At 41.4% G+C, this 12,500-nt stretch overlaps 1 protein-coding gene across 2 annotated transcripts in view; it reads left to right on the top strand.

The window, feature by feature from the left end:
- The window catches only part of LOC122264552 (uncharacterized), a 34,205-nt gene that overhangs the window by 9,497 nt on the left and 12,208 nt on the right, over nucleotides 1–12,500 (top strand). For both annotated transcript variants that reach the window (XM_043033499.2, XM_043033498.2), the window contains exons 3-12: nucleotides 410–531; nucleotides 1,613–1,724; nucleotides 2,062–2,344; nucleotides 2,865–2,952; nucleotides 4,020–4,335; nucleotides 5,735–6,305; nucleotides 6,421–7,709; nucleotides 8,239–8,343; nucleotides 8,488–8,559; nucleotides 8,778–12,500. The exon at nucleotides 8,778–12,500 is cut by the window's right edge and continues 285 nt beyond it. In XM_043033499.2, the coding sequence (XP_042889433.2) occupies nucleotides 410–531; nucleotides 1,613–1,724; nucleotides 2,062–2,344; nucleotides 2,865–2,952; nucleotides 4,020–4,335; nucleotides 5,735–6,305; nucleotides 6,421–7,709; nucleotides 8,239–8,343; nucleotides 8,488–8,559; nucleotides 8,778–12,500 (6,681 nt within the window). The remainder of the gene's footprint in view (nucleotides 1–409; nucleotides 532–1,612; nucleotides 1,725–2,061; nucleotides 2,345–2,864; nucleotides 2,953–4,019; nucleotides 4,336–5,734; nucleotides 6,306–6,420; nucleotides 7,710–8,238; nucleotides 8,344–8,487; nucleotides 8,560–8,777) is intronic.

Genomic DNA, 12,500 nt, shown 5'->3' with positions numbered 1-12,500 from the left:
GTTACAGTTTAGTGGAATGTGTGAGGCTTAGACCTTAATACAATATGCTTGTTTTGAGAGAAATCTGTCAAAAATCAAAGAAATTATGTGTGCGCACAACCAATAATTATGTTAACTGGTTCACAAAATTGTTGGGAGAGGTTATTTTTAGAAATTGCATCTAAGCAAAAAGTGAACATTAATAAAAATCTTCAAAACTTTGTAATCATGTTCTACTGATGTAAATACAATACCAGAAAAACGGCCAGCATCACAGCTTCTTATTTTCTATTTTAGGGTGCAACTGCAACACGGTAATACATGTATACATATATATATACACATATACATTGATTCAAGTTTATATACTTCTCTATCTATTTTTATTTCAAAAGAATTTTTGATTTATTTATTATTTGTTATAATTTAGTTTCAGAGAAGAAGAAGAAATACCCCGTCTCTTTGGCAAAAATCCCTCTTTCCGATAAGCTCTTGGAACAAGTGGAGTGCATGATAAGCTTGATTCTCGAACTAAGATCAGAACGTACCCATGTGAGTATTGAAATTGTTGATATTTTACTCAAGTCTTTCATGATTATCATAATTATTATTATTATTATATAAAAAAAATACTCTTGTGATGTTTGAGATAGAATATCTTTGTCTTATAAAGAAAAAAGAAGAGATAAACAGTATACCTAACCTGTTATGGACAGTGGCTATATCTGCTTTCCCAGTCTCCAGGATGGGTTTTATTTCAGAGCGAGGCAGCTTCATGCAACATACTTTGACTTTTCCCACTCTCTTTCAGTCATTCATTGTAAAGCTAATGATTTTTGGATTTTATTGTATTGAGAGATTTATACGTGTCATATCACAGGCTCTATCAATGCTGCATTGTAATATAGGCTCCATATCAGCTCTTTTTTTTTTCTTTATACTCAGTGTGATTGAAGTATTACTGTTTTATGGGAAGACATCAGCAACTTTATTTTTTCGTATTCGTGTACTGTCATGACCAACTATGAAACTTATAAACATCCACAATGAAGATAACATGAAGAGGTAGAGAAGAGGAAAGAAACCTGTGCTTATGATTGTTAATGGCATCCCTATTGGCACAGGGGGAAATTTTAGACACTGGGCATAGTTTGAGTCACCTTCCTCTTCTTGTTTTGCCTGCACATCCTTCATCGGTGGCACCCATGGATGGGTGCCATTTAAGGCTCTCTTCTGCTAGTGCTAGAAAAAGGCTATGCCATCTAGGTTTTGGATGCTAGGTGAAACCTGTTTTGCTCAATATTATGGTGATTATAGTAATTATGACTGCAATTGTCATCATCACTTGCTCATTACTTAGACAATAAAATAACACAATTATCCAAAATTCCTGAATGTTACGTACATCATGATGCCCGTCGTCAGGCCAAAGCTCCTCTGTCATGTATGTGATGACACCTGACTACGATGAGTTAAGAGCTGAAGATTCCTTTTCTTATAAATCTAATCAGTTTACCAAGTAAGGGAAACCTTGTTGTAATATTTACTCTTTGTTTATTTGTTTCTGGTTATGCTTTTTGATCTAAACTTCTTAATCAAGGTTACTGACAGGGTTTTACTCTCACTCTTGCAGCATTTAGGTGCAGTTTTAAGAGATCACACTGCAAGCCAGACTGCCCATAGTTCTCGTCAGAAGAAGATATGGGCAAGTAGGCCATCGAGTACAATGCAACGAAAACAACTTTGTGAGTCTGTGATTTATATTCAATTTTATTTTTCTTCTTAAATGTATCCATTCTTTTTTTTCCAATTCATTCACTTTCCTTTTTCTCCCTTTGTCTTTACCCCATCCTTTTATCAGTTTTGATGTACTTTTTTCTCCTTGGTATATCTGGTTCCTTGTACATATCCTTTTTTTTTTCCACCTCTTTCTCATCTCTTCCTCCTCCTCCTCCTCTGTCTCTTTCCTTTTCTTTCTTCTCATGCTCTTTTCCATCCTCTCATATATAGCCAGAATGGCTTGAAAGAATAATGTCCAACAAACCCCTGCAAACTAAATGACCCATATAACCCCACCCCTAGTGATGGAAGTGAACACCACGCCAACCAGCAGCCTCCCGGGAGCCAGCTACTGTGAGCCCATACGAGTGGAAATCTCCAGCAACGTTTTACCTCCTGAGTCCACCCCATCCTATAGTGGGGTGTCAGAGTGCCACCAGAGCCTCAACAACAGCCCCCTCACCACCCCGCCCCCTTTGCCAGTTGACCGACTAGGTGACGAACGAGCTGATCTCACCGCAGGAGATTCCACATCTCTCTCTATGTCGGGGCCGGACTTTGACATCACTCCACAGAAGCGGAAAGGGTGTGCATGTTGACATTTGTTGTTGTTATTGTTGTAGTGGCATTTTTCATTCCTCATATTATTATTGTTATGATTATTAAGATGATTGTTACTCACATATTTATATAGGTTTTATTGTTTTTAAAATTGCTTATGCACAGTGCATTTATTACTGATGCACCAATATTAACAACATCTGATATAATCATTATATATATTCATTGTACTGATTAACCCAAACCCAACAAGCCTGGCGATAAGTGGAAACCCCCTACGCCGGGCCTATGCAATATTGCATTGGGAACGTCCCCCTGTGCCCCGGCATTGGGCATTTAGCTGTGTCACACGGGTGTGATGCACCGTCGTCATAGGGTTAAGGAAAGTAGTAGATCTAAAAAGAAACATTGGACATTATGAGAATGTTTATTTCAATGTTAAGGGTACAGTGAATAGTATTTAATCTTATTGAAATTAGGCAATTATTTAACAAATTTTGCTTAAACAGCTGTAATTACTCACAATTAATTATGCAATATTGCAGAAGTCAGGTCAAAAGAAGAAGTCAAGGTGGTAGTGCTGAAGTGACACCCAGTAAGGGCTCACCTAATGAGGGAGAACCTAATTTTGAGGTAATTTCATATGTCTATATTTTTATTCATTGTAATGTTTATATATAAATCTGGAAAAAAAAATCAAAAACACTTTTCTCTTCTTTTTTCTCCACTTACAGCCCTAGGTGTCTGCAGGAGATTAGTTCCATGGTTCCTTGTATATATGCTCAGTTCCCCCATATAAAATGGCATAGTATTTTTATTAAACCTAAGCTCATCAGCTCAAATGACTTACTATGCCTAATATAATGTAAATGTGATTTGGATAGCCTTACATTCTGTTCATGTTATGAACAGAATGACAAGAAAAAAATAAGCATATTTTCAGTATACACACATCTATTGTAAAACTAACAACAGAGTACACTCACCAATAATGTATCATGCTCAGATTACTTTATCTTTATAATTTGAAAACGATTGTAATGCAAGATATTTATAATACATACTCATATGGACAGTATAATTAGAAATAGAAGAAGTATAAATTCATTATTAACCCATTCATGCCAGGCCGATTATTTGCCTGATGCTGCTCCCACTGTGAAGATAATAAGCGCACGCAGCACGCAACAATGTGTCTATAGAAATACAAGTGCAATGAGTATATACATATGTAACTGCAAAATCTGTATTTAGAGGGAGAGATCATGACATGATAGGATGTCATCTTAGGAGCGAATTTTCCCCATAACGTAATAGCACATCACCCAGCAAGAATGGGTTAAACAGTGCTTAAACATTGAGAGAGAGAGAGAGAGAGAGAGAGAGAGAGAGAGAGAGAGAGAGAGAGAGAGAGAGAGAGAGAATGTTAAATGCTAGGAGGCTACAGGATTTGCATGGATTCATTTTTTTTTTTTTTTTTTTTTTTTTTTTTTTCTCTCTCTCTCTCTCTCTCTCTCTCTCTCTCTCTCTCTCTCTCTCTCTTCAGTCCATAGTTGGTTGAATCCATAAAGTCCACACCTGCAGATATGGAGGGCTGGCTGTATTTACTATTTTGTACAAAGTTGTACTGTACTTTGTTCCCTCTTTCATTCTCTTCTTTTCCCTTTCTCATAATTATCCATTGATCCATTTTCTTCCAGAAAATCCTTAAAAACCTTTATGAGAACACTGCCCTGCACGAGAAGATAGCAGAGAATATAAACAAGGGATTATTAGGAAACCAGGGTAAGGTAGTCATGAGGGACAGTGAGCCAACAAGCAGCAGACTAGGCAATGGCAACACTATAGGAGGGGAGGTTGCAGTAGCTGCAGAGGGCAAGGCCAAGCAGCCCAGTGAGTCTTCGAGCACAGGTGGGGAGGTGGCCCTCATCCGAGAACTGGACCATATTGTCACCGGTATCATCACAGAGACCACTGCAGACCCAGCTTTTGAGAACCTTTTGGAAGAGGTCTTTGGTAAGCTGTTGTCACTGTCAGAGTTAGTGATATTTTTTTTATCAATTAGGTGGAATTATGTTAATTACAGCTATTTATTTTAAGATTTACTCAGATATTTCTTTAACCTGATGGCAAAAGGACAGGTTTGGCTCCAATTGGTCTAAACGCCAGGGTATTTCAAATGTGCAAGCCTAATGCTTTGGGCTATTCACCTGCTCTGGCAACGGCCGATTGCTGTGTGCCTAAATACCCGGCGTGCTGGTCATATGAAAAGCCATGATAAATTATCTTATCCCCAGCAACAGTATTGCCACCACTTGATGTGATATCTTGTCACCCAGCATTAACCCGTTGCTGATGGGCCCGGTGAGAATTGGTAACCTCTTATGCCAGGCCTAAGTAATATTGCCTTGGGGACGTCACACTACGGTGTCACCCCATCATCAGGCACTTTGCCGTGTCACATGGGTGTGTCACCCCGTCGTCATTGGGTTAATGGGTTAACCCATTCACGCCGGGCCGATTCTGGCTCTGAATGGTCACAGTGCTTGGGTTTTCGAACGCATAAGCCTAATACTTTGAGATTCTCGGGCGCGCAAGCTGTGACCCTGGGCTGCCCGCTCGCTCACCCTGAGCGCCGGCCTTGGCCACATATCTTGTCGCCGGTGTCTGACACAAAAACCACGAAACGTGTCAGCACGTCAACCGGTATAAATGGGTTAACCCATTGGAGCCAGTTGACGTGATGACACGTTTTGTGGTTTTTGCGTCAGATGCCCGGGACGAGCTATGAGGGTTGAGCGAGTGGGCTTGCGCGTCCGAGAATCTCGAGGCGTTAGGCTTATGCATTCGAGAACCCCGGTATTGCGACCGTGCAAAGCCGGAACGGCCCCGGCGTGAATGGCATTAAAGATAAGATGGAATGCCACAGTCATATAGATGTATAACATTCCTCCCTGACCAGGAGTCGAACCTCTGCTGCCTTCATGTATTAGCCTGAGAGTACAGTATTAAACCAACTTTACAGACAATCCCCGTGGGCACTCGGTGGCATTGTCACAGAAAATCAACTACAAAGTCAGATAAACTGAGGTTACTATATAAGATAGAATAATGCAGTGTGGCAATGATATAGATGTTTAACATACTTTCCTGACCCAGAGTCAAATGTCTGCTACCCTCACTTATTAGCCTGAGAGTGCAGTACTAAACCAGGTAAAGACCATGACCCAACAAAAGGATTGTCAGAGATGTTCCTTTGATTTTTGTTGTCAAGTTATTAGAGGGTTAGTTCTTAGGCATAATGTTGTTGGAAAGAGGATAGCTATTTAATGAGTCGGTAAAATTCACAAAATTTAAACAGGTCACCAAGCAGGGGTTATTGGGTACTTGAGTGACCCACTTTGTTATTTTACAGGCACAAATTCTCCAACAAATTCTCCATCCAAAATGAGCACTGTCTCGCACATGAGCCAAGACAATATAGAAGATTCGTCACTTGGGCCAGCAAGACTCCTCTCCACCCCTGTTCCACCACCTCCTATCCAGACAGAACCACGAGAGCCAAACGTCTCTTCCCATCCCCTCTCATCTCCTCCTCCATCCCCCCCTCCTCCTTCTCCCTCTCCCCCTCCTCCTCCTCCTCCTCCTCCTCCTCCTCCTCCTCCTCCACACTCGTATGAGTCCCCCCACTCCACAGCCTACCATCCTTCTCCTTCTTACTGCCCATCCCCCACCATGCATTCCACTGCCCCTCCAGTACCCCATTCCAGCCCCAAGCGTGGTCCTTCTCCACACCTTGGAAGCCCCTCGCCCTCCCACTCTTCCTCTGCTGCGAAGTTAGGGGAGCTATCTCCTCCAATGGCTTCTGAGGGCAGGAGAACAAGAAGCTCATCCAAAAGGGACAAGTCATCTTCATCAGGCAAAGAAGCAAAAATAGATAGCAGTAAGACAGCCGCTGACACTTGTGGAAGTCAGCCATCAGCAAGGTAATGCAATTTTATCTTTAAATAGTTGCAGATATTGGCTGTATCATATTATCATTAAACACCTGCTATTGATGATATTATTATTATTGTTCTATCTCCTGTTATGATATTTCAGGTTTTCTGGATCATCTAACAGCGTTGTGAAATCCAACTCCTTAGAGAATAATAACTGTACTATAGATGCCTCGTCCTTAGACCATGTGCAAGATCAAGGGTCAGCAGGGAAGGGCAAGAAAAAGGGAAAGAGAGGTGTGAGGAATTCTGATTGGAAGGAAGATGAACAAAATCTTGGGGAGCAGCTACTCCAGGAGTTTGCAGACTTTCAATCGTCCCGGTCACACAGGATAAGTGAAAGTGATGGAAGTGTCGGATCTGACAGGATGGAATTTAACAAATTAAGTGATGGTGCAGCCCAGTCTCAAGTTGCAAGTCTTCCAGACAGTGGAACATCCTCCAAAGTGCCCTGTGACAACCCCACAAATGATTTGGATAATACAAGTGAAAATGTTCCATGTGTAGGTGTTAGTGGTTCAAAAGCTCTGCAGCAACAAATTGATAAAAATCTTGTTATGGAATCTGAACTTGGTCCACAAACAGCTGCAGGGAGTCCTAATAACTTAAACAGTCATAATATCTCAGCTAGTCCATGTAGAAATGAAAGTGATATGAATAGTAAAGTGCCTGAAGAGAATGCTATTGGTAATCATTGTCAGAATATCATCATGGCTGGTGAACAGACACAGCCACTGGATGGTAGTCTGCCTGGCCAAGAAAGAAGCAAAGACATTCAAAATAATTTAGATATGATGTCAGTCATGCCAGGAAACCCATCTATTAAAAGCAATACAATAGCAGGACTTTCTCAGGATATCCCAGGAACCACAGAGAATAACCCAATGCCTAAAGATACTGAAAATCCTCCTTTGACAGTCAGAAGTACAACAGTGCCTGGATTGATACAGAATCCAAGAACTAGTCATAACTACGAACAGCAGCAGGCACCTAGTGACTACTACACACTAACTGAGTTAACTCCAGTTAACCCAACGCAGCTTACATATGAGCCATATCCTGTGATTCAAAACTATCCTTACTATTATGAGCAAAATACTATTCCTGCTGTCCCTCCACCTTACATACAGCCGCATCCCAATAACCAGTGGGGTCCCACTCCAGTAAACAATGTTAACAGTATTCCATTCAATGATGGCAGCAGCAATACCTGGCAGCATCCCACACAGGTAGTGGAAACAGGATTCAGCAATTCTGGTGCTGAAAAGCCAGAAGTGCCACCAACAACCCAAGGAGCCAGTGAAAGTCAACTAAACAATTGCACAACATTCACTCTTGCACCAGAGGTGAAGGAAAACTTGAATCAAGGTCAACTAGTTACTCTTGGATCAGGTAATTTTTTTCTATTAACCTATTGCATACGGGTGTCATGACATACATATCGGCATCGATTAGGCCTAAGAGACGGGTGTTAATCGTACATGACGTGACATCGGGATCTACTCACAGTTGAATCACGCACACAGTCATGAAGTGTTATGGCTGTAACAGCACTAGCTCTAGAGCTACAGGATTCCAAAGTCAGCCTAAACTCACCTTTTATGATGGATTCATGGAAAAATATTGTTTGGGCTAGTCTGCACTACCCGGACGGCGGAGAAAACACTTTCCCCGTCCCTCTAATTTTTAGCCAGTGCCGCTAATGTCGTTGACTGGCCGCCTTGACAACCAGTTAGGTCATTATGCACCCTGTCGGCAATGGGTTAATCAATGCTTTTTGTTTTACTCTCTCTTTCATCCTCTTTATCATCCTCATATATCTAAATGCCAAAACTTTAAATTCTTTAAATTGTGAAAAATTTATTTACTCTCTTATTAGATGATATATGAATCTTTTTAACTGTTGGCTCTTACTTTGCAGGACCCTCTACTCTAACATTATTCCAGTTTCCAGTTGGCACGACCTTTGGTGCACAAAAACAGCCGCAAAAGTCAAAATCCAATGCACGTGGTACTAAAAGAAATGGTAAGTAGGGAGGGAAAACAAAAAAAAAATTAAAAGTATGTGTGTGATTATGTCATTTTGTGTGTCTGTTTCTGAATGCAGTGGTGAATAGTAAACATTAAGGATAAAGAAAAAGGAAAAACTAACCAGTGTCTCTGATTACAGTTGTGCGGAGAGGGTCTTACCAACCAATTGTTCCAAAGATGCCACCACCTGATTTACTATTGGTGAATTCTGGTATGTATATCTTGGTTAGTGGCTGTCTTTGTTATTTGAATTTCTGATGAATTTCTGCTTTTTAGAGTTCTTAGTATCTGCTTTTGCTTATTGTCTTCTAGATATGCTTATTTTTTTACTATACTGTGTGATTTATACACTGATCAAAAAAACAAGATATGTATTCTCTTTATTATTTCTTAGATTTTAAAAAATCTGTAAGGACATTGCTATTTCAGTGTTTGATCAGGATGCAGCCAAAAATCCTGCCTCTTCTGTGAATTTATCGTCTGGCAATCAACCATCATCAAATTTACCTTCTGCTAGTCTGCCATCATCAAATGTAGCTTCTAACAGTGTACCATCATCAAAGTTACCCACCACCAGTGCCCCTTCATCTAGTTTACCTCCTGTCACAATCACCATGGAAAATGATATAACCATATCCATGCCACAGATCAGTACAGCTTTACCTTCCAAGGATTCTGTGGGCAAAAGCAGAAAGATATCTAACCCAACCAAAAGTTCCCCAAAGAAAGGAAGGGTAGTAAATGTGACAAAAGTAAAGAAACGTGGCTTGGGGAAGGCAGGCAAGAAGGCCAAGAGACTACAGCAGAAGGTGGATGAGTCTGTCCTGAACAACAACATAGTGGCAACAGCATTCTCCTTCGCCATCAACTCTGTGACTCCAGGCAAAGAGGATGTTGAGACTGAAAAACTTTCGGATGATGCTTCTTTTGTTATTGATGATTCTTGTGGAATGACAATGCCAGAAATATCAGATTTGATAGATCCTAATGTCCTTCCTCCAGAGGAACCTGAAGAGGCTCCAGCCACTGATGCAGCTGAGCCTGAAGGTAACACTGCAACTGAGCAAGGAGGACCAAGTCAAGAGGTACAGTGTGATAGTACATTAATCGTTGAGGAACAAAAGGAGAACACGAAACTAAATCCTTCAGCAACAAATAATGAGACTACTGGGAAATCTCCACCCTTAGTCTGTAGTGGAGGAAGATCTCCACAGTTGAAGGCTCTTCTCTCACTCTCCAAGAGCATATCACCTTCCAAGAGCAAACTTGTCCGGAATAGAACAGCATCTGTGCATGAGAGCCCATTAGTTCCAGGCCTCCCCAAGAGAGGCAGTCAGAGCACCCCAAGTCATAAGAACAGTCATGTGAGGGTGTTAGATTTTGGCACACCACAGAAATGGAAGAGCCCAGATCGTTTACCTGGGCGAGCTATGGCAAGTTTGAAGTTCTCTCCTCCTTTTAAGAAGAAAAAGTCACCCAAGAGATCAGTGCTGTCACCCTTAAGCAGAAATTCTAAATTCTCAAAGATTCTATCGCCAAAGAAGAGGATTCTAAAGAAAATATTAGAGGAGACAGAAAAGGAGAAAGCAATGGAGCATAAGAAGAAAGAAAACTTAGTTGAGGAAAGTTTTACGTGTACGGTTACTGCAGCAAATGAAACCCAGCCTCAAAAAATACCTGTTGCTTTACCAAAGATCAAGAAAACTAGGAGGGGTTCTACTAGTTCAGTGGGCAATGCAGACCAAGCTAATGAAGCCCACATTAATATTGAGACAGAAGATGAAGAGAGCCTAATTCTTCGTATAGATGATGAAGATAGCTGTAGTTCTGATGCTGGAACTGTCACAACTGAGACAACCAGCATAGAGCTTTTTGAACTTCCAAAGGAGATGGAGAGTGTTAAGTATAGCCAGTGTAAAAAGTCTGGTTCTTCTGACATGCATGCAATTTCTGTTACAGAAAATGTTGCAGACATTCAGGGAAGAGGGTATGAGGTACCATCATATATTTTTGAGAATTATGACTCAGAAAATTCTAATCTTGTTACTCCTTGTAAACCAGATGACATGGGCCTTGTTTTCTCTGGTGGATTACTTCCTGTAACTCCAATGTGTCTTGAAGCACCAACACCTCTTTTGAATAGTGTTCGGAGTATAATGGGACCACAGAATGGGGAGCTCAACACACCTCTCCTTCCAGCAGTACCCAAGACACCTGCTGGGAAAACTCCTTTGATTAAAGATTATCCCCAAGGTCCCTACTCTAATAGTTCAGCTGGCACATCTTACTATATGCCATCGGAACGGTCTGCAACAGACTCTGATGGTTATTCTCCATCAAGATTAGAAACAGTGTGGGAGAAGACCCTTGCGGACACCTGTGAAATGGCCCGAGAGAGAGGTATGCACAATGAGAATTTGAACCTGAGGCCAAGTCCAAGAAAGAGCCCTCGCAAAATGTCCCAGAAAGAAATGGGTGAGGCCATTGAACAGGATCTAGTCAGGCTCTTCCCAGGGGATGTGGTTGGACCTGAGTCCAGCACAATTATGTATACTACAGACACTGCCATTACAGGTGTCCAAGCACCACAGGACATCAGCCATTCCAAAGCTAAAGACACTTCAAAGGGTAAAGAAGGAAAGAGAAGGAGAATCCCTTCCAAAAAGTACCAGCATCTGGCAGAATCTGCCTGCTCTGATGATGACTTTGAAATGCCAACAAGTGCCTCTTCCAGCTCAGAGCTCAAATGGAAAAATAGATCACCAAGTGAGGCATCTGTTCCTAAAAACAAGTCAAAGAAGTTCAAAGGAAACAAGACAGTTCCAAAGATCCAGAAGGAAAGTCAGATATCAGAGACTGTGGAAAAGGCAAATGATAAGCTTCATGGGAAGGAAATAGAATCACAGGAGAAAGAGGCAGGAACTGGAAAAAGTCCTAAAAAGCAATCATCTGCATCTCCATCATCATCTTCAGAAAAAGAAAGAAATGTGACCAAGAGAACTCCTGAGAGTAAGCCTCCAGAATCTGATAAGTCAGTTGATCAACAAAACATTAAAAAAAGTAGACAGAAATTAGATACACAAAAGATTCATAAAGATTTTACTGTGAGCTTTAATGCCGAACAGACAAGTAGTCCCAGACAATCTTACAACATTGGTTTAGCTTCCAGTTCTGAGGTAGGATGCAGTATTTCTAGTGAAATTGAGTCCAATATAAAATTACCTATAGGAGACAAACCTGAAGGAAGTAAGAACCTGGGGATGAAAAAATTAAACAACCAGGTAGATAAGTTGAAATCTAATGATAAGAAATCTGATGATTCCCTTGTTCAAGATGATAAGATAAATGAAACTGGGTTAAAACTGAAAGAAAAAACTTGCAAGACATTAAAGAAAGTTTCATCAGCAGAAAAGCAGAAGGTGAATAAAACTAATGAATCAAAGGCCCGTGTCAACCACCTCTTTGGGTCTGATGTGAGTTTCTCTGATGACTCGGATGAATCCGAGAGCAGAAAGGGAGTCAGTAATGAAGGGGAAGGAAAATCTCAACTTGAGGCGGGTGCTTTGGAAGAAACAAGTGTACCAAATGAGAAAGGTGATGAGGTGTGTGGAACACGACGTCTTGCAAGAGGTTGCGGTCAGCCCCGAAAAGCCTCCTCGGTGACATCCCCAAGAAGATCAGAGAGGACAGCAACTTTATCTCAGAGGAGTAGCAGACAAGCCATAAATGTGAAACAGACATCAAACAGAGGCCGTGGCAGAAGCTCCCAAAACAGCAGCAGTAGCAGCAAAGAGTCAGGCAGTGAGGTTCCAGTCTCACACACAAGAACAAGATCCAAGTCTCCAGCAGGTGAAAAGACTTTGCCAAAAGAAGTCAATAGACAGTTGAGCAATGTCAGACCGAGAGGAAGAGGGGCCCGGTCACTTGCCACCAGGGATCGTTTGGTCAGGAAAGGTCAAGACTCAGAGAGAATGTCAGATGATCCAGCTTTGCCGGAGAGTGATGTGGAGGCTGATACCACAGGTAAGCAGAGGGTACCGTTTTCTGTATGGGGTGCTGGCTTAAAGTCCCCCATAGGCACAAGCAAAGGAATAAGTCCTACAAGTTCAAAAGAGGAACTGCACAACCGCTGGAGTACAAGCATTGCATCAC

This window comes from Penaeus japonicus, unplaced genomic scaffold, assembly GCF_977035675.1.
Source record: "Penaeus japonicus unplaced genomic scaffold, GWHDUDI00000001_assembly GWHDUDI00000014, whole genome shotgun sequence".
Classification (NCBI taxonomy): domain Eukaryota; kingdom Metazoa; phylum Arthropoda; class Malacostraca; order Decapoda; family Penaeidae; genus Penaeus; species Penaeus japonicus.
The sequence above is the reverse complement of the archived record's forward strand: the minus strand, read 5'-3'. Positions and strand labels throughout refer to the sequence as shown.